This window comes from Engraulis encrasicolus, chromosome 9 (genome assembly GCF_034702125.1).
Source record: "Engraulis encrasicolus isolate BLACKSEA-1 chromosome 9, IST_EnEncr_1.0, whole genome shotgun sequence".
Classification (NCBI taxonomy): Eukaryota; Metazoa; Chordata; class Actinopteri; order Clupeiformes; family Engraulidae; genus Engraulis; species Engraulis encrasicolus.
In genome coordinates, this window is record NC_085865.1 from 54,886,820 (window position 1) to 54,909,207 (window position 22,388).

Here is a 22,388-nt window from a genome sequence, read left to right on the forward strand (position 1 = left end):
AGGGTTACGTCTGACAATGTCGGAGCATAGGCCTACATGTATTTGTTTAGTATTTCAATGTTCAATGCCGTTGTGTACTGTTGATGATGTCTGTCTTGTATGCTATATGTTTTCATGTTGGCTGTGACAAGTTGTAACGGAGGTGAAAACGAATTTCCCCTAGGGGACAATAAAGGCTATCTATGTATCTATGTATCTATGTATCTATCTATTTATCTACTGTATCTATCTATCTATGTAATGTAAATGTATGGTATGGTATGCAGTGTACCATGGATGTAGATATGAGGTAATGATCGGCTGGTCTCTCCACTCCACCTCCTTCCCCAGAGTCGAGTTCCAGGATGCCTTGCGCTCCTCCACATCCTGATGTCTTCCTACTGCACTGGGAACACACATGACATGTGGATCGATGATGTTTTTGGGGGGCTTGTGATACAACCAAAGATGAATTAGTATACATTGGTAATTAATGTACTGCAATGAATATGCTTCTCAGATAATCCAATGGAAAGAAATCATTTAATTCATACAATAGTGGCATTAGCTGTAGTTGCACCACCCTGACGTGTGCTACTACCAGAGAGAGTAGAGAGAGAGGTTCCATTGGCCCATTGTTTCCTGGTTCTATTGTGGCCCCCCTTAGGCAGACCTAGGCAGACCTAAGGACTGTTCTATTCATTGTAGGAGCATTATGACACGCCCCTTTAGGCAGACCGGAACCTGGTTGCGTTAGGTGCCCATAGAAACCTATTATGTTGGCATATCTCTATAGAATATCTCTGCTACTACTAAAAATGATTGACCTAGGTAGGCCTATAGTATATTACATCAGTGTATAACATGTTTTTATATTAAGTACTCCCCAAGCCTTCTTGTTATACCATAAGTAAGTACCCCCTCACTTAGGCCCTATCTCTTCCCCTATCCTAAAGTGACTATGCTCCATACATTTGTTATTACATTTTTCCACGCACCACCTGCAGTGTACTTGTGCAACCCTCGTGGTACCTGTACCCCTGGCTGAGAATCGCATCACTACATGACATTAAGCTTGGCCTATTGTCTGTAGACTTGAGCGAGTTGCATTTACTTTAGGCACAGGGTACTAGCTAGGCCCCCTACAACTGTAGGCCCTCCGCTGCAACTTCATTTCACTGCATCAGTATTTAAGTGAAAGCCAACCAGAGAAACTCCCATTGCCTTTGTGACACAGACAGCACTTCCACAGAGCTCCACAGTGCTCATGGCACACACTGCACACAACTAAATTGCATTCACTTGTGCAAGGGGCGGCCCCAAACGGCACCTCAAGGCAGGATGGTACCATGCTCAGGGTACCTCGATCATGAAGGAAGATGGCAGAGAGCAGGGTAGAGTATATGGAGCAATGTGGGAACAAATTCCCTCGCTATTAAGCAACAACTGCCCTTATCATGTCATCAGTCCCAATAGACAGACAGACAGACAGACATGATGTGACTTAAGTAGAGTACTTCTCAGTCATTCTGTTCTCTACTTCGTCTGTGCTGTTCAGTTCACATGGCTTGAGCAAATACTGCACTTACTCAATGCATTGCAACTTCCTCATAGGTTGATGCTTATCTTATCTGTACAGATCGCAGTCCTATTCATTTAATAGGGCATCAATAGCTGCTCAAAGTATGAGAGATAACAGAAAAATCCCATGCACAGCAACACAATAGAAAGATGTATCTTCATTGCATGTGTTACTGCTACTGAATTATGGGGTTGATGGAGTCTTCTCCAAACGTTGCATGTGTACCTTCACCGCAATGAACAGTAGACAGTAGACTACAAGTCAGGGTGACAAACATGCATGTGTCACACATACCACTAGAGACAGTGGCGTGACACGTGTTCAGAGGAATTCCCAGGTCTGAGATGTCCCATAGAACAGAAGACAAACTGGCTGGGCTACTGTTTTGGTCCTATAAGCATGGTATGGCAAAAAAGGCTTAACAGGTAAGCAAGACAAAAATACAGTAATCAATAGGCTATTAGTAGAAGTCCTTGTAACAGTTTTATCCAGGTTTTATCCAAGTTCTTGTAACCGTTTTGTCCATGTATCCAGTTTTATTCAACAGTGTTATACCTTTAACAGTTTTATCCACAATATGAAATCCCACAGGAACAGCCACAGCAGATATGACACCCACACATGACACTCACTACTTGACATTCACATGCAGTAGTTGACATGGCCTACCAACTTTGCCAATGCAACCTGCCAGGCTTTTAGAGGACACAGTGTACTCTGCCTAAAGACAGGACGTTGCATGGCTGCACAGCTTTAAAAGCCTACATACAGTAGGCTATGGTTGTTCTGAAAATCAAATGTCAACATCAATCAGCACAGGTCATAGCCGCAGAGTAGGCTACAGAGCGTGCTATGGCCAGGTCTAGCTTATTCTCTGAACCATGAGATACAGGTTTAGGACAAGACGACAGTAGCCTACATCTGGCGTAGGTTACTGCACATGATATGATAAAACAACATTTGTTGCCCTAACTTTACCTACACTGAAAGTAGGCCAGCCTATATTGTACATTAGGCTATTCTTTACCTCTCACCAGCAGACTTCCTTTAGGCCTATGTTAATCAACACGAATTTCACATTCTACAAATCGAGACGAATGAGTATGAATAGCAAAGCATCTGATACATTATAGTTCTACTCAGAACAGAGCCATCTATAAAGCGGTGCAGGCATGACATATCAAAAGCATAACCGACAACAAACGGGCTTTGACTTTGACATGGCTAAGGTTTTGTATCTAACCTCTTTTCAGTGGAAGTCTTACCTAGAACTACACTGTCATTTTCATATGCGGCTACAATGAATCCAAGCAAGCGTTCGACTCTTCCACCATGGGGAATTCTGCTTCTCCTCGGCTGCGGTTTTCATCGACATTTAGCTGTCAATCTAGAAGCCCGTTACACTTCCTGCTTGTTTGTTTCGGTTATGTCCAGACAAGCTGAGACAGCACTGCAGACCGTAGCCTACATATACGGTAAGTACAACACTACATGTCCGCGAGCAACGGAACTGGGAACAGCTACAGCTATGCCCATACAGTGGCGCGTGCTGCCCTCCGAAGGAGACGTCACACAGTTCAGTCAAAAATCTCTGGTTCAGTTGCCTCGGATCAGCACGCAAGACATTAATAATAATGATGATGATAAAATGATGATAAACAATAACAACATTAATAAAATTATTAATAATAATATCAATAATGATAATAATAATAACAGTGATGATAACAACAACAACAACAACAATCACAACAACAATAATAATATTAGTCAACACCACACAAATTCTTTAATTACGAAGTCTGGATAATGGATAGCCTATGCCTACATACCCTACTTCAAAGGAAATGGTTTTGCAGTGAGTCCACAGTTCTGGGTCATTAACCTATCAACAAAACACATTTGCTTTAGAAAGACAATCATATTAGACGGTCTATTCGGAAATGGGAAATTGCATTGCAATCAGGTCCGTGTACTTTTTCGTTCATTCATTATTCTATTTTGGAATGAAATATGAAATTCAAAAAAGGGTGCAACTTCTTGTTTTGATTAAAGCAATACAAGCAGAAATGGCTGTATTTTGTTTTCTGCATGTGTTACTTCATACCATAATAGCATTATAAAAAATGACAACATTTTTGATCGTTTTTCAATTTGTGATATTTGGCTATTCATTAATTGAATTTCATTTGACTGACCCCTCCCCCTCTGTTTACCCGGAAGGAAAGTTTGCCTTCTGAGTCGCATCAGAAAAGGTCTAGCTACCAAACGACACACAGAACAGTAGCTGGAGCCAGAGACACAACAGAAAAATAATAGAATGATGAAAAACATTTTTGCGATGTGCAGGCTAGTAGGCCTATGCGCAGCACGCGTGATGGTTAGGCCTGTATTGGAGCGTGCGTCCGCTTTATAAAATAGAGATGAAATTCCCTTTATGTTATGGACTCAACTTTATAGCCTAAATAAAGGCTAAAGTCTCTGTAATCAATAACCTATTATACCCTTTCACATGTAGTAATATGCATTAGGGAGCAAACAGTCCAAAGCAGTGTTTCTCGCGCAAACTGTTGCGTATTCTGGCAAGTGAAATGAGCTGAAGCGCGCGTTCTCCATACCAAGTTTTACGCATGTTGAATACACATTTCACTTTGGTGTATTTGGACCATTAGTGATATTGTTGGAAAGCAATATGTCCGGGTAGATACACCTAAAGGCTGGAGATGAACTGGGAAACTGATGCTGATCGTAAGAACTGTCAATGTTCTCAATGACAGTTGGTCTACCCCTTCCCATCGAAGATATCTGTCCCGGTCGCACAGCTGCACTTCTGTTGGATTAGGACGCTATAATAGGCTATATGGCCGAATACAATCAAGTCTTAAGATCAGGCCTAAGCACATGAAATGTTGTTGCGAAAGTTGAATTGATTGATAAGTTTAAGTCAAAAAATAGACAGTAAATCATTCTTCTACCCCCCTCTAGGACGCCCTACTCAATGGTGGTGGTGCGTATGCACATGCTTGTGGCGCTTGCTTGATATGGATAGCCTACGCAACCATCTCATGACACAAATTTCTCGCACAGTCATCACAGATCGACCACATCTTTGAAGTGCAGCAACGTTCTGAATATTGCATCAACAATGCCTGCAAAGTCCGTTTGCCTCCAAAGAAACCATGTATTGAAGGCTCAACCAGCCTTCCAGGATTTACTCTCAGGTCACCCGAATTCTGAATAAACAAAAGACGCAATTCAGAAGGACGTTTTTCTTTATTGCTTTTCTCTCTTTTCTAAGATTCAGCGTTTTATTTTCAGTACCTACAAAATATCAAAATATGGCGCTTGGTTCCATTTCATAAGTGATATTCAAGCGTAAATCATCATAAACGAGTCCTTATTCCTTTCTCGTGTGATATCCAAAATAGAATAATGAATGAACGAAAATATACACGGACCCAATCAACAAAGCAGCTAACATACAGTAGTTAGCAACTATGATTTCGAGAAATGCACCTGATTTGATTTCCCTAATCTGTTTTTTTTTTTTTTCAAACGCGGCACCGTATTTCTAGCATATTTGTCCCTCGCTACTCGCCATTGCACGTAAAAATGCGGAAGTGTAAAGTCCGATCGTTTGTGTTTTGAACTTGGTCTTGGTTGGTTTGACTTGGTTGAGTTTTCGCACACTAGATGCACTGATAGTATCGATACAGTCAAACAGTTATATAACAAATACTGGAGCACGATTGACTGTTGTTCATAGACATGGAAAGAGTAAAGGTTGTTCTGGGACATTTGACTTCAAGTAAAGAGCGCAGCATTCAGCCAGTGGTTGGCATGTCACCGTGCTCTGCCACTGCTGCTCATCCAGACGACATAGTGGTGGTGCATGGGTTACGGACAGCCATCGGCAGAGCCAAGCGAGGGTCATTCAAGGTAACTACTCAAACACTCTTGTCGGTGTCGCATCCATACATTTGTACCTCCCCTCCTACTACACTGTTTATTTAATCCTGCATAGCTAGGACAAATGGTGACTGACTGACAAGAAGTCTGTAGCCTAGGTATTCCCACAACTATCACGTTAACGTTGTTGAAGGCATAGCCTACCTACACATTGTGCGTATAGCCTACTGCTCACACGTGGATTTGAAACATAGCTTATGCACAAGTTATCGGTCTTTTCCCCATTGGTAATGACATAATGGGGCATGTGTAACCTGCTGTGTTGTTCCAGGACACCACTCCAGATGAGCTACTCAGCACGGTGATGACAGCTGTGTTGAAGGATGTCGGTCTAGCACCAGACAAACTCGGAGACATCTGTGTAGGTGAGTCACCACATCCACTATGAGCCATGAGCATGAGTATAACTTGTGATCTACTGATCTAATACTACCTGCTGGTTCTGTGGGGTTGGTGGTTGGAAGGATGAGCCAATGTCCAAGAATCTTTCTGTTGCCTAGGTAACGTGTTGCAGCCAGGGGCAGGTGCGCTGGTGGCCCGGATCGCCCAGTTCCTCAGGTGAGTCTCATTGTAGATCTACAGGTGCATGATGGTGGTGATGATGATTGAGTAGATCTCTGTGGGTTTTCTGGAAGTGATACCCCTTGTTGACATCTGTTATGGATTGTAACTCTCTAATGTGACCTGGTGTCTGCTACAGTGAGGTGACCATCCGTGACCTTATGTGACATACAGTGTCTAATGTGTGATGTCTTTCATATAGTGACATTCCCGAAACAGTGTCGGTCTACACAGTCAACAGACAGTGCTCCTCCGGACTTCAAGCCCTCTTTAACATAGCTGGTAGGAGTACACTTCAAATAGCTGTCTTCCAACAAGTATACCTCGTAGCATTGAATTCGAAAATAAAGCATGGATCATTATGCATCACTCTAAGCCTGTTGTCCTGACATTAACAGGGGGAATCAGAAATGGATCCTACGAACTGGGCCTTGCCTGTGGGTATGTACATTCAGTCGATTCATTCATCATCTCACTCCCCACATTCATTCATCTTTTTCCTCCTCAAAGCACATATCCACTCTCCCGCTCACACCTGGCAACATTTATCATTTATCAAGTATGCATGTTTGAAGTTTATAGTGCACTGCACACACTTTAGACCAGTGAACTCACTGGCAAAGAGGACTCGGGTACATTGGGGACAATTTTCCCTGAATCTCTCTCTCTCTCTCTCTCTCTCTCTCTCTCTCTCTCTCTCTCTCTCTCTCTCTCTCTCTCTCTCTATCTCCCTCCCCTGTGTGCAGTATGGAGAGCATGTCTCTGCGTTCTGTGGGTAACCCTGGAGACGTCAGCTCCAGACTGATGGACAAGGACATGGCCAGAGACTGCATCATCCCCATGGGGTAAGAAATACACACAGCACAGGCAAATAAGCACTATGCATTATCTTAAGAAGTATACCATGCACATACTGTACAGACATAGTGTACTCTGCATCATCCCCATGGGGTAGGAAATACACAGTCATATAGACAGAGTGCAGCATCCTTATGAGGTCAGGCAGACAGAGTGCAACATCCCTATGGGGTCAGACATATATAGTGCAACATGGGATCAGGCATATAGACATACTATACTCTGCATTATTCACATGGGTCAAGAACTATAGACATAGCCTACCCCATTGCTAGTGTGCATTTGGTAGTGTGCATCCTCAGACGTTACATAGCTTTGGTTGATATTGGTGAGAAAAAAAACGAAATCTTCCCGGACTGCTAATATAATGTGATTGTGACTGTGAGAAAGACAAGCTGTTCTGATAAGTTGTAACATTTTATGGTGGCACGTTGTGCTGGTGAGTCCTTCGAGGCAGCTGATACATTAAGTGTGCATGTGTGAATGTTCCACCTCAGAGAACATGGCTAAAACTAGAAAAAGCGACATAACTCCCACACACTTACCATTTCACTTTAACTTCATTCGCCACGCTTTGGTCTTAGAAAAAATAACGTTATTTGTTCGTGACAAGTGTGTGTAATGGTTTGACGGGGCAGCCGTGGTGTAATGGTTAGGGAGTTGTAGTGTAGATCAGAGGGTTGCTGGTTCAATCCCCTCCGACCTTACCTACTCCTTCCTTCCTCCATTGCTGAAGTATCCTGAAGCACCTATCCCTACTCTGCTTCAGGGACTGTAATCAATACCTTGTAATATCTGTAAGCTATTTTGGATAAAAGTGCCAGCTAAAGTGTAATGTAAGAATGTAATGTGTGTGTTTTCCAGCATCACCTCAGAGAATGTGGCAGAGCGTTTTGGCGTCACCAGGGAGAAACAGGATGCCTTCGCCTATAGCTCCCAGCAGAAGTAAGTCACCCCTAAACAGTTGCCCAGTCTGTATCGTGACTGTATTTGGATGTCGTCTGACTTGAGATTGTTACAGTATTTTAACACAGTGAAATAAAAATATCTTAAAAATAGCCCCAAGGTCTGAAGAGTTACGGCATTGGTAAATAGATTTCTTGTTACCTGGATCAATTTGAATCTGCCCAGAAGAGGTCTCTTTGCTGTGACATTAGTATTAATGGTCTCTTGGCATGTTCCAAACTCTGCACTGCACTGTGTACTGAGGGTGAGTGCACTTTGCACCCCCGGATAGTAAATTACGTGAGTTTACCAACGGCCGAAATACAATTAATCACGGAAAGCACTGTTCGTTATGTTGACAGTTTTTTTGTTAACCCTGTCACATGGTGATCGTCTTTTGAATCAAAACTGTCCTATTATTACGGAGAATTAGCAGTTGGACGGATTTGACATTCAACTACGTAACAAACATGGCGGCCGTTGAGTGTACTTCACTGAACACTTTGAAAAAATTGTCCGTTTTGAGGGCATCATCCGGGTACATACAGTGCACTTAATTTTGCCGCGATTAGAAATGGAATGCCCTACGTACCCAAACACGGTGCCGAAAGGGTGGTAAGTGGATATTTGAACCAGGCTTGTATGAAATTCCGAACTGAATGAATTGAAATTCAAAGTAATGCCATAATACGGACACTAGGTGGTGTCATTACCTTGACTTTCTTTGATCTAATCTACACCACACATAGAGCTTGAAAGTGACGTCACTTCCCCCGATTTCATGGGACCTCAAGGGCGTTTTTAGCCGAAAATCGTAGCATGTAATCCAATGACGGTATATTTCGATCCCCTTCGAGTTGTGCCACGAGTTCCACATATGTTGTTTCTGATATTTTTGTTTAACTTTTCGTACGAACCCCCAAACTTTTTAGAAAGCTGTGTTTCTTCACATTTTTCATGCAGACGGCCTCGGAACAAAACATTGATACTTCTGCATGAATAATCTTTATCTAGCCTCTTAAACGGCATATTTGTAACCCAGCGCATATAATGACTGAGATCAGAAGATATTAACTCGCTACCATGTTGTTAGATGGTCAGCTTAGGTCCCGTAAAATATGTATATAGAACACCAGCACCTAGTGTTCATATTATGGCATTACTCTGGATTTCAATTCATTCAATTCGGAATTTCGTACAAGTCTGATTTTTTGAACATGCCATCCAGTTAATTCCACTGCAACTCGACTAAAATTTTAAAAAGGTCTCAGGCCAAAATGTTGTTTTACTACATAGCTGGCATCGGAAAGAGTGGGCAAGATCCTTCAGTTTATCTACGAGTATGCATCTTGTGTGGCCAAAACCCTGTAAAGCCACTGGTGTGTGTGATGGTCTCTGCTCCTAACAAGCTATTCACACTCATGTTAAAGGGCAGCAGAAGCACAGAGGCGGGGTCTGTTCGATGCAGAGATCGCCACGGTGACCACCAAGTTTGTGGACGACAGTGGTACGGAGCGCAACATCACCGTAACCAAGGACGACGGTGTGCGGCCCGGCACCACCCTGGAGGGGCTCGCCAAACTCCGCCCAGCCTTCAAACCTGACGGCAGCACCACCGCAGGTCAGGAAGGGAGAGGGAGAGCGCGCGCGCGTGTGTGTGTGTGTGTGTGTGTGTGTGTGTGTGTGTGTGTCTGTCTGTCTGTCTGTCTGTCTGTCTGTCTGTCTGTCTGTCTGTCTGTCTGTCTGTCTGTCTGTCTGTCTGTCTGTCTGTCTGTCTGTCTGTCTGTCTGTACAGTATGTGGGTACAATATGTGGGTACCACCCTGGAGGAGCTCGCTAAACTCTGACAAGCCTTTAAGCCCGAAGTTTGTGTGCGCATGTGCATGTGTGTTCACCATGCTGGAGGGGCTCGCCAAACGCAGGTGTGTGTGTATGTGTGTGTGTAACCAAAGTTGTCAATGGGACAACGCCATGAGAAGGAGGGAGAAAAACACTGCTGCCTAACCTGAATTTCTGTCTGTTCTTTCCAGTCAGGTACATGGGTAAAAAGGAAGACAGGTTACATTTGGCAAATTAACTTTTTATTTTCCAGTTAGGCAACTTGCGGTACAAGGCGACTTAGCAAGTCCCCCCCCCCCATTTGGTTTATTCCTCTTTTAATTCCGAATAACTTTATTCCTCTATCATATCATACATTAATTTCATGGATGAAAAGTGTACATTTACAAGCCATAATGTAAACTAGAAAAAACAAAGCTGATGGTGGAAGCAAATATTCATGAAACACATCAGTGACAGTGGGAGCAATAATTGTGTTGTACTGAAACTGTTGCTAGTGTCCTGCAAATTGTTCCAAGACACTAAGCCCTGCCCGGGAAACCAGTACACACACTTAACCCAACAACTAGGTGTCTGGGGACAGTGTACTGGTGTCCCGGGACAGCTTTTTCAATTCAATTCTTTTATTAAGGGATAGCCCCTTGAGATTTTCCACCTCTTTTTCGAGGGGGTCCCATAAACATCAAAGACATACATTACACACAGTCACACATCCACACCAGAGCTCTTCATCACTACAGGCTAAGCATTCCAACGTCTCTACCCCAATAGATTTATAGGCAAAAAACAGCAAGTAAAACACAAAAATGACATTTGTATAACACTAAAAAGAAATGATAAATAAAAGACAAAAAAGGACTCAGGAGAAAACCACAATTGAAAATCAAGTAGATAGAAGAAATAAGCATGGATATATGCACAACCGTAGATGAATGCAGGTACTAAAGTCGGTGTATAGACTTTTTTGTTGCTGTTGCTTTAAAGTCAACGACCAAGAAATCAAGTGCACTGGTCACATGAATGCAGAAAAGGATGTAGTAAGGAGTAAGTAGTAAGGATGATATAAAGAGAGGAAAATATGAAATAGATCTCAATGAGCTGGTTAATCTATTCCAGACTGAAGGGGCTTTAAATGTGAAGGCACACCTTCCTATTTCTTTAGATATGCTTGGCATAGAAAAAAAACTAATGATCAAGATGTCTAAGTCCATGAGTGGACCTATATGGATTTAAATAGTTTCGTAAATAAGATGGATAATTAAAGAAATAGCATTTATAGATAAACTGGAGCCAATGTAGCTCCCTTCTGGTCTTGAGTGATGGGAGATTCAGTTGCTGATAAATGTGACAATGGTGGGTAAGGTATGGACATCTCAATACAAATCGACAAAGGCTGTTGAAAGCAACATTTAAAGATTTGAGATGTGATTCCGTTGTATTCATATACGCAATGTCAGCATAATCAAGAATGGGAAATAAGAGCTGTGTTACAATTCGTAATCTGATCTGCAATTGCTAAAACAGCTGCTGGCTGTTCCAGGACAGTAACTTGGTATCCCGTGACACCCCCTCCTTATCTGTCTAATCCTACTCACATTGCTATTCCCTCTCGCCCCCTTCGTTCCTCTTCCTCCATTCTCCTCTCTGTCCCCTCTGCCCGTCTCAGTACCAATGGGAATAGAGCTTTCAGTTGCTCTGCTCCTCAACTCTGGAATGTGCTGCCCCCTCGCATCTGCAATATTGACTCTTTAACCCTGTTCAAATCCAGACTAAAAGCTCATCTGTTTCAGTTAGCCTATTCTTTGACTTTTTAACTCTGTTTTGTTTTATTTTATTTTTTTTGTTTACAATCTGTGTATGTGTCTTGTTTTATTTTGCTTCTCTCTGTACAGTGTCCTTGAGTGTTTTAAAGACGCTTTAAAGTAAAACGTATTATTATTATTATTATTATTATTATTAATAATATTAATAATAATAATAATAATAATAATAAACACCCGGTTGCTGTCCCAGCACACCTAGTTAATAATAATAATAATAATAATGTATTATTATTATTATTATTAACTAGGTGTGCTGGGACAGCAACCGGGTGTTTTGGGATGGTGTCCTGTTGTCCCGGTCCAGTGTCTGATGTCTCAGTCTACAGAATACCACCAACAGTACAGTAAAATGATCTCTCCTCCTTTCAAGCCATGGGACAAAGAGACCAAAGGTTTGAGGAAGCTATATAGGGAAAGGGAAACCAACAATGAATACTGGCTATCTTAAGTTTAAGACTACAATTAAAAAAAAGAACCGAGTTTAGTTGTCAAAGGAGTTTACGTAGTTGTTCATCAGTTCTGTGTGTGTGCGTGTGAAAGCCAGCCTCACTCCTGTTTCAATATCTTACACATTCTGTAGTGCTTGAAAAAAGGCATGGGTATAACTTCATCTGGCCTCCTCTAATATTGGTAATATCTGCACTGCTGGTGTACTGGTGAATAACAATAAAGAGTACTCTAATTGGGAATGAACTCAATTTAATTCCAAATAGAACTTGATTCTGCTTTTAAAGTGGGTGGTTTATTCCTCTTTTAATTCCGAATAACTTTATTCCTCTATCATATCATACATTAATTTCACTTTAAAAACAATTTAGGTCATTCCATGCATGCTCGTTGTTACGCGATGACAACAATGCAACAATGGGAACCAGACTCAACACATGCATCCTCTGTCCAATTGAAATACTTTCTGATCCCCAGACATTAATTCAGTGTTAAATGAAAGGTCTTCATGTAAACTCGACTTAAAAACATAACATGACCTATGTCAATCTCCTGTCTATACCTTGTCGTAGTTTATGGTGGAGATGGTGCCTTCAATAATGATGGAGGTGCTTCATTTTGATTCAGTATGAATTCCCCAAGCTACTGTCAGTGTTGCCAGATTGGGCGAGTGCCCGCCCAATTGGGCTACTTGGGATGAGCGTCTGCGGGTAAAAATCTGAAAAATTAGCCATTTGATGTTTTTTTCTGCCGTTTTGGACCCATAGAAGTCAATGTAATTTGTTGAATTTGGGCGGAATTTAGCGCATTTTGGCGTTTTTGTTAACCTTTTGAGCGGGATTTGGTGACACACATGTGGCAACACTGGCTACTGTATGCTACAACCCATGGCAGAAACTGCCCCTAGTAAGCCTACACCAGGCGATGCACTACCCAGTGCACTACCCAGTACACCTTGGGCTATTAGTTTTGCCATAATGGCCTCTAAGGCCAGGTTCTCTGCAGCAAGCATTGCAATCACCTGTGCTCCAATTCCAACTTCTACAGCTGCTGCTGTGCCAAAAGCACCAAATGCAAAAGGCACACCTACTCCTACCCCCACCAATGCCACTCCTATGAGCGTGGCAATGTAAGGATGAGTGTGACACCAGCTGTAAAATTGGTGGAACTTGCCTTTACCAGAGCGGGCCTCATCCAGTAGCTCAGCCACAGCCTGAACGATTCCCTGAGTGAGTGGGCTGGAGTAGTGCCGGTAGCCGTTGCTAGCCACCAGCTGGTCTATCTTCTCTAGCAGCTGCGTTACCTGACGGGAGTCGTTGGCTCTCGTGTTGTCAAAGCTCACATAGCGCCCGTGAAAGTGTGTCACAATCTCCACAAGAGCCGGGTCCTGATGAACGAAATCGTGGATGGGTGTACCGTCCAGCTCGTCTGCATAGGTGAAGACAAGAATGACGTAACGCTGGATGTCTTCCTGGAATGTTTGCTCGATCATGCGAATGCACTCCCAATGCTTTTCAGTGACGCCTGTGACGCTCACTGTTAACAGAAAAGCGTGGGGCCCTGGGATGGATAAGACAAGGCACCGGATCAGTTCTTCCTTGATCTTTTCCGGGGAGATAGAGGTATCGGACAGGCCAGGGGTGTCAACCATGACAAGACTTCGACCTTGCACAGTGCCACTGTCACTCTTGCACTCTTGCGTCACAGATTTCATGCTGAACCCAGAGGCAAAACTCTCCTTGCCCAAAATGGTGTTTCCAGTGGCACTCTTGCCTGCGCCTGTTCTGCCCAGAAGAACCAGCCGCAGTGGTATGGTGGACATGCCAGGTATGCATAGGCTCTCAACCATGCTGAGGAGCGACTCCACTTGGTTCACATTTCCTTGATCTCGGTTGTTTATGGCCAGGAAGTGGTGATCGAACCTCGCCACCAGTTCCTGGATACTTTCATCCTGTTTGGAGATAAAATCTTGTATGGATTCTCCCTTGAGCACATCCGCCCGTGAGAAGAGCAATATGGTGCGGCTAGGTACATAATCACCAAAGAGTTCCTGAGCCACCTCCACAGCCTCACGCTCCTCCTCCGTCCAGCGCCCCAAAGGAATCACCAGTAGCAGCACATGGGGACCAGGTGCCCACAGCTCGCGGCACCTCTCCACCTCCTGCTGCACAGCATCCTGGGAAACCTCAGCTTTGGAGAAACCTGGGGTGTCCACAACAAGCAGTTCCCGTCCCAGAACGTGGGCACACTGCCCCTGACATGTCTTGGTGACCGGGCTTGGACTAAGCTGTGAGGCGAAATACTTCCCCCGAAGTATGGTGTTGCCTGTGGCACTCTTTCCAGCCTTCTTCCTGCCTACCAGTACTAGTCTCCAGGTGGGACTCATGGATGAAGGTTGAGAGTTAGTTTGTTCAGCACCATGGTTACAGACACCTTGGTTCTGGGTCGTTGTGTGACCCTGCCCCTCGTCATTTGATGTTTCACATGCTTGCTGAACTGTAAAAAAAATAGTAGAGACATTACATTGGTGACAGCACTGCTTAACTATCAGGTGGCTGTATAACGTACATTCAATGTCTTCACTGGTAAATAGGGGTCAACAGGGGAAAATAATTTTGCATCCTGATGGTTTATTACGAAAATACACTGGAACGCCAGGCAAAATGGGACCTCCTTCTGGGTAACTGGGGGTACCTGTACTCTCGGCTAGAATCGAAATCCAATTGGTGAATGAAGAACTCGAGGAAGCTAACGTAGGCCAGACGTACAGTGTCTCATATTATTACATTACATTGCATTTGGCAGACGCTTTATAACCAAAGCGACTTTCAAAAGAGGACATAATCAAGCCAACATCACAAGCAAATACAAAGTGCACAGGAAATATACAGAACAACAAGTGCAGTTGCAAAGAGGGGTTATTTATTTATTTATTTATTTTTATCAATAAAGAGTACACACACACACACACACACACACACACACACACACACAAACTAAACTAAACTAAACTAAACTAAACTAAACATCATGTCAAGAGTCTGCCCTGGGGCTAGGCCAGCTCAAGCATTAGTTTAGTAGCTCCTCTCGAAAGAGGAAGGTCTTTACTTGTTTCTTGAAGGCTGCAAGAGATGTGCTTAGTCTTGCCTCTGGAAGACCGTTCCACCACTTGGGTACACAACAACGGAGAACAGTCTTGACTGGGAGTACCTAGAGCGACTGGATGGCAGAGCCAGACGGCTTGTGCTGGATGAGCACAGTTCTCTTCCAGTAACATAAGGCGTTAGTAGGTCCTTCAGATAAGCTGGGGCCGTTCCTGCGATGGTTTTGTAGGCAAGGGTCAATGCCTTGTGCTTGATCCGGGCGGCAATCGGTAGCCAGTGCAACTCAATAAACAGAGGAGTAACATGGGTCCTTTTGGGTTGATTGAATATGAAGCGTACCGCCGCATTCTGGATCATCTGCAGAGGTTATAGCGCACAAGCAGGTAGACCTGTCATGAGTGAGTTGCAGTAATCAACGCGGGACAGGACCGTGGCCTGGACCAGTCGTTGTGTAGAATATTGTGTCAGCACAGGTCTGATATTCCGTACGTTGGACATCTGGAATCGACAGGTCCGGGCACTTGTGCTCTTCAGGCTCACAGTGAACATTTCGGTAAATTCAGTGCACTGAAAGTGCCCGGATGATGCCCTAACGACCTAGCCTGATTATCATGACTCTCAAATCTCTTCAAGACTTGGTCTGACCAAGACCATAACGACTATCGTTCTCAAACGGCATAGTTGACCCACCTCCCTTGGTGTGCTACTGGTTGAGGGCATAAGAGGCTGAACCAAAGTTTTAACCAAACATTTTCTTAGTTCCAATAGAACGTCTATACTTACACCACATCACTGCCTTGAACACGACTCTACCCAGAACCGTTGGTGATGCTCAAAGTTGATTTTGCTTCCCTACAAAGTGGGTGGAGTTTCCCGCTCTGGAGGGAACCCAAAAGTACCTGAACAAACAGTTTTCCTGAGCTAGTCTAGCTGAGCTGAAGATGTTGTGTCCCTGCGATGGTGGAGCCTGGGTACTAACAACCATCCTTTAACGATGGACACTGCACGCACTAAATGGCCGCCATGTTCTTAATGAAACGGAAGAAACGTGGCGTTCAGTTTAGTATGGTCAACAGCAGTCTCTGTAAGTAATGTTGCTGAGACACCAACCTTTTCATGCCAAGCCGTATTGTATGCGAGATACAGTGCATCTGGAAAGTATTCACAGCGCTTCACTTTTTCAGCATTTTATTGTGTTACAGCCTTATTCCAAATTATATTAAATTAATCTCTGTCCTCAAAATGTAACATAAATATCCCATTATGACCATGTGAAAAACAGAGTTCTTGAGAGTTTTTGAAAATGTATTAAAATTAAAAAAACAAAGAAATCATATTTACATAAGTATTCACAGCCTAAGCTGAATACTTTGTAGAACCACCTTTTTGCAGCAACTAGATTATTTTTTTTTTATTTCGAAATGAAAAGGGATTAAAAGGGAGGTCATCAGTGTGTGTTTCAACCTTTCTTTACTTTGAAATTTTACATTTTGAGTCTGCACCTGGCTAAAATAGATGGGTGTGAGTTTTGAATTAAGTCCTATGGAGAGTATCATGATCTGCTTCTGTGTTGACATGCATGCTTCTTTAGGTGTAATTAAGCTTTCCAATGTTGACTGCATTCATACATCACTAAACCATGTCAGTCCCACTACCATGCTGGACTAGCCAGATGATGCACTATTTTAGGAAAATTCACTTGTTTACCACCACACATGCTTAACACCATCTAAAGCAAATTTGTATATCTTGATCTCATAAGACCACACGACATGGTTCCAGTGATCCATATCCTTGGTCTGTTCATCTCTCTTGAGAGCAAGATAATCAAATTATCTTTAGATGGCGTCAAGGATGTGTGGTGGTAAACAAGCGAGTTTTACAAAAAAAGTGCATCATCTGGCAAGTCAAGCATGGTAGTAGCACTGATATGGTTTGGGAATGTATGAATGCTGTCAACATTGGAAATCTGAATTACACCTAAAGAAGCATGCATGTCAACATGCACTGTGACGCAGAAGCAGAGCATGATACTCTCCATAGGATTTCATTCAAAACTCACACCCATCTACACCGCATTCCACATTATTACACATTTTTTGCTGTTTTCCCAAATAAACAATAGAAATGACAGTCGTCATAATTTTCAAGTCATCAGCCATTAAAATACAATTGAAACGTTTTTCAATGAACCGTCCAATGATAACGGTATTTTTTAAAATAATAAAAAAAACTAAAATTCCCAAAATGCTCTGCTCCAAATTATTATGCAAAACAGTTTTGTAGTATTGTAATCCAAATTTCTGTCTTTTTTCCCATTTACATCAAAACAGTTGGCATTTGGTACCTTCTAAATTACATTTCAATGTTCAAAACTTGGTTATAAGCTGTAACTGGAATGCTGCATTTAACATTGAAGTCAATGGCAGGGCATTGCATGGGAGTTATGGAAGCCCAGATATCCTTGATGCTTTGCTCTCAGCTGTTTTTGTTTGTTTGGTCTGGTGACCCACACTTCACTCTTCAATATACCTGTAGATTTCCATGCCACGTTTAGGTGCTTTGGAGGTGATGACATTCTAACTCACCAGACATAACATCTCATTCATTGTCAATGGGGTTTTATGTCTGTTGAGTTAGAATGTCATCATCTCCAAAGCACCTAAACGTGGCATGGAAATCTACGGGTATATTGAAGAGTGAAGTGTGGGTCACCAGACCAAACAAACAAAAACAGCAGAGAGCAAAGCAATATCTGGGCGAGACGAGTTTTGAGGGAGTGACGGCAAAGCGTTGGCCAGTAGGCACAGACACAGTTTGGAAAACAATGGGTTGTTCCCATCAACAATCTTCCGATGTCTCATTCATCGGGGCCAGACTAAATATTGGTATTCAGATTTGATCTCTATATCCAGGCTAGGTAGTCGACACAATTGACAATGATGTAATTTGGGCAAAACCCTTACAAAAATGGACTGTGGTTTTACTTTGAGAACTAACCATGGTTTTTAGTTATTTATAGTTGTCACGGTTTTTTGAGCACGGTTCGTGACTATGGTTTAACCATTAATTGTCAATGGATGCTTGTAGCATGCTACATGCATAAAAGAGCTGACAGGAGGGCAGGATTGGCCCAGCGACTGGCAAATCCTGAGGCCAGAATTTGAATGTGATTTGCCCACGGAGCACAGAGCAGAGCACAGGACTTCCCTGTGTGTGTGGATGGTGCCCAGCCTACGCCAGGCAAGGCATGCTCCACTGAGGTGTGTGTGTGTGTGTGTGTGTGTGTGTGTGTGTGTGTGTGTGTGTGTGCGCGTGTGTGTGTGTGTGTGTGTGTGTGTACACCAGCAATGCTCCATTAATGTGTGTGTAGTAGGGTGTGTGTGTGTGTGTGTGTGTGTGTCAGGCATGCACCACTGATCCTCTGAAGGCAGCGTAGGGAAATCAGCTTGTTAAGGGGAGCTAATGCGCCCAAAACGTTCAGGATGGATGGATAGAAACATTCACACATGCACACAGAAATACTGTATATGCAAACGCTGCATACACGTCAACAGAAACATGCACACACAACTTTTTTTAAAAGGGGGGCGTGGGGGTGGGGGGGGGGGGGTCTGCCTGGCATGGTATTGCTTGATTTAAAGGGGTATGCCACTATTTTGGGGCTTAATACAGTTAAAATCGTTGGCTGGGGTTTATAAAGGTGGTAAAGTGTCTTATTTTTCATGTTAAGCGTTGTCTTGCTTTAAGACAAGTTAAAAGAGAGAATATGTCGCTAAGCTAGTGAAAGTCAATGTATCCGTGTAGCATGCTAAAATGCAGTAATCATGACATACCATGGTAGAACCAAGATAATCATTGTACAGTAATACCATAATAAGCCATGGTCCATTTTCGTAAGGGAATTGCGTATTTTATAAAGACCAAGCGAGTTCAACAATGCAAACTGAGTGCCGTTTGGAAGGATTATTTACCCTGGCTTTAGGAAAATGAAAAGAAACAAATATTTCTAGCCAAAGAAACGGCAGCATCTATGGTGAAATTGGACATTCTGACTGGCTCTGCGTGTGCCCTTCAGCTTTCTCTCTCGTCCTACATAGAAACCTTCTAGTTATTAGTACTTTAACCCTGGTCCCCCCATAAAATCAGTCCTGTCTGAATATGGCTTTTGTCAGATAATGACAAGTGAAGGGTATGAGCAATACAACAGCATGTTAAAATTGGGAGGAACTCTCCTTTAACTTAAAAGAAAAACACAACATAATAAATGATATAGTCTTGCCCGACTGCAGCTTGAATCTTGTGCTTGAACAGTCATTCCATACAAATCAACACAAGTCAATAACCACTGAACAACCGTCTACAAGCTGACGAAGAAGTCTACATATCTTCTTATTACGTTAACTAAACTTAACTAACATTTCATTTCGAAAAACAGCCTACCGCTTTTGGAAGGTCCTCCCTGTTTGTTCTCCATATTTTTCTTTCTTCAGTTAGTGCAGTCTTGTCTTGTTTTGACTCACGGCAGCCTTGCAGGTGTAACAGGTGTAACAGGTTGCATATTTAGACAAAGTAAACGTGAGGCTGAATGGGCTCTTCCTCTCTCTAGCGTCAGAGCCAGGCCCTTCTATTGCGATGCTTGTGCAGATCAAGGGTGGCTCTGACTGTGATGTTTCCCCACCCACGCACTGAAAAAATCACTATGGCTTTTCTACAGTCCATTTTTTTGCAAGTAAATGATTGGAAATTGCTCAAGATAGTAGGTAATTTCAAGTGACTCCAGTCCTAGGCCAAGAAAGGAGTTGCTTCACTGCAATTGTGTTTTTTGTGCTGATGGTCGGCATTGACCCATTTTTTGGACCCGTTGGCTATTTCCATGAAAGACCGGTACTGTAGTGCTGTTGAGGCGCTGTCCAATATCCACCTTATTACCACACTCACTATCCCCACGCATTGCATTGTTTTTCGTGCTACCACAGCTTTCTCTGTCTGCTAGTTTTGGTTAGGCTGCCCATAGCCCTTCTGAATGATTTACAACTGCTACCCAAATAGTTGTGGCGCCACCCTTGTAACCGTTGATAATAAGGTGGATAGACAGTGCGAGCCAGGTGCCACCGGGTATTGATGTGTTTACTGACAGTGTTGAGATGTGTGTTGAGATGTTGTATTTGTCGCCCTCTGTAGGCAATGCCAGTCAGGTGAGTGATGGTGCGGCGGCAGTGCTATTGGGCCGGCGCTCCGCTGTGGAGGCCTTGGGGCTGCCCGTCTTGGGGGTGCTGCGGGCCAGCGCGGTGGTGGGGGTGCCCCCCGACGTCATGGGCATCGGGCCAGCATACGCCATACCAGCTGCTCTACAGCAGGCAGGTGAGGAGCTTCATTACATTACAGTACATTACACTTAGCTGACCTTAGTGATTTCCTCCCATTCAACCATATATAATGTTATGGAAGACATGATTGAGCCCAGTAGTGGGCATCTGTAAGCTGTGATTGCCCCACCTCTCCTGCTTCTAAATCATTATGCCATTCTCAGATTGAGCATGAGAAGTCAGTTTATCTCTCATCTGCACTCAAGATATCCATGGGAAACAAAATACCTATTTCTCATCAGTAGTCCCCACTTTCATACTTTGCACATTATCCCTCTAATGTGTTGGTGCTGGGTAACCGTTTGATCAGATTGCTGTATGATTTCTCCTCTGCTCCTCTCCAGGGTTGACTGTGGAGGATATCGATGTGTATGAAATCAATGAGGCCTTTGCAAGTCAGGTAAGATGCTGTTGAACTCAAGAGTCCCGGAGAGTATGATATTTCAGTAGGCTGCTCAGTAAACTACGTAGGGGGCATTTTTTTCCTTATGCCATTTTGCCAAAAACGACACAAAATTTCTATGTCCTATATGTGTGTTTGTTCTGTGTGTATGTGTGTGTATTCTCTGTCCCGTAGGCAGTGTACTGTGTGGAGAAGTTGGGGATCCCGGTGGGCAAGGTGAACCCTAATGGGGGCGCCATCGCGCTGGGTCACCCCCTGGGTTGCACGGGGGCCAGACAGGTCGTCACGCTGCTAAACGAACTGAAACGCCGGGGACGCAGGTCAGCAGTCATCACACTCTCAACTGACACACCAACAGGCCTTCACAAGTGCCGCATCTGATAGAGCTGCGCTATTCCTTATCACCTGTATTGATTTTAACTGTACATAACTGTGTCTGTTATTTTTATCTGTACTTTACTGTGCCTGTGTTGATTTTAACTGTACTTTACTGTGCCTGTGTTGATTCCAACTGTGCTGTATCTGCCCTGTTGCAGGGGCTACGGTGTGGTGTCCATGTGCATCGGCACAGGAATGGGAGCAGCAGCCGTCTTCGAGTATCCAGGACCCTGATTGGCTGTCACTTCATGACAAGGCTGTAGTCTTTCAGGATACAGAAACGTGATTGGCTATATGATCTAGAGCAGGCTGCAGTCTCCAAGTATAAAGGACCCTGATTGGTCAAATCACCTGGACCTGGACTCCTGGATTGGCTATCACCAGGCTGCCTACCTCCAGACAAACGGAACTTAATAATCTCCACATGCAAGCTTGCCTTGCCTGCGTTAACACAAACTAGCATTAGATGATCAATGTTAATACAGCACTACATCCTCCGGCCAGGCAATGCAGCAATTTTGATGCAGCTCCCCTGTGATATTGGATAGAGAGCCATAGTTGATGTTGTGGTGTGTATTAAGAGATGAGTAAGAGCCTGAGAGAGGTGTAATGAAGACACTAATATAATGTAATAATGTAATGCACTGGGCTTCAGCCTTCACCTTCAGTGCCTGCGTCTTTTTATCAGTCAACAGCATACATGTACGCCTTTGACTTGCACCAATACTTCCTACATACAGATTCATCAGGCTGCACAAAATTTTAGATGACACATTTAATGATGCTTTTTGTGTGATCAGAGATCTGTGGGGTGGTGGAGTATGAAGATGTTATGAAATATGATTTTAGTGTCATTTGCTTGGGCTGCCAGCATCTTTTCTATGGGAGTTGACATGTGGGTGTCTGTAGTCTCCATCAGTGCAGCAAAAGTGCAGTAACGACGTCAACATTTATGCTGATAAAAATGCCTTCAAAGTTTTCGTAGGGGCCAGTCAAACACAGTGCAGGCACAATAGTGGTGATAATATCCCTTGTGTTTCTACTCTTTGAGGCTGTTGGACCTGCAATGTGTTTGGCTGGCCAGTATGAAAACTTTGAAGGCATTTTTGTCAGCTTCAATGTTGGTGTAGT

At 43.4% G+C, this 22,388-nt stretch overlaps 2 protein-coding genes across 2 annotated transcripts in view; one reads left to right on the forward strand and one right to left on the reverse strand.

Moving 5' to 3' along the window:
- Positions 1 to 116, reverse strand: part of nlrx1 (NLR family member X1) — a 10,072-nt gene extending 9,956 nt beyond the window's left edge. The window contains exon 1 of the mRNA XM_063206352.1: positions 69 to 116. Coding sequence (XP_063062422.1) covers positions 69 to 116 — 48 coding nt within the window. The remainder of the gene's footprint in view (positions 1 to 68) is intronic.
- Positions 117 to 5,181: 5,065 nt separating this feature from the next.
- Positions 5,182 to 21,685, forward strand: acaa1 (acetyl-CoA acyltransferase 1). Its single transcript, XM_063207447.1, has 12 exons — positions 5,182 to 5,500; positions 5,802 to 5,895; positions 6,031 to 6,088; positions 6,294 to 6,373; positions 6,490 to 6,532; positions 6,838 to 6,936; positions 7,814 to 7,894; positions 9,325 to 9,515; positions 20,292 to 20,471; positions 20,821 to 20,876; positions 21,054 to 21,199; positions 21,416 to 21,685. Exons 1-12 carry the CDS (start codon positions 5,330 to 5,332, stop codon positions 21,489 to 21,491), a joined length of 1,275 nt encoding a protein of 424 aa, XP_063063517.1. The 5' UTR covers positions 5,182 to 5,329; the 3' UTR covers positions 21,492 to 21,685.
- The last annotated feature ends 703 nt before the right edge of the window (positions 21,686 to 22,388 follow it).

Coding starts and splice junctions, on each gene's coding strand:
- acaa1 (XM_063207447.1), top strand. CDS start 5,330: ATGGAAAGAGTAAAGGTTGTTCTGGGACATTTGACTTCAAGTAAAGAG. Junction 5,501..5,801: donor CCAAGCGAGGGTCATTCAAG/GTAACTACTCAA, acceptor GTGTTGTTCCAG/GACACCACTCCAGATGAGCT. Junction 6,533..6,837: donor GAACTGGGCCTTGCCTGTGG/GTATGTACATTC, acceptor CCCTGTGTGCAG/TATGGAGAGCATGTCTCTGC.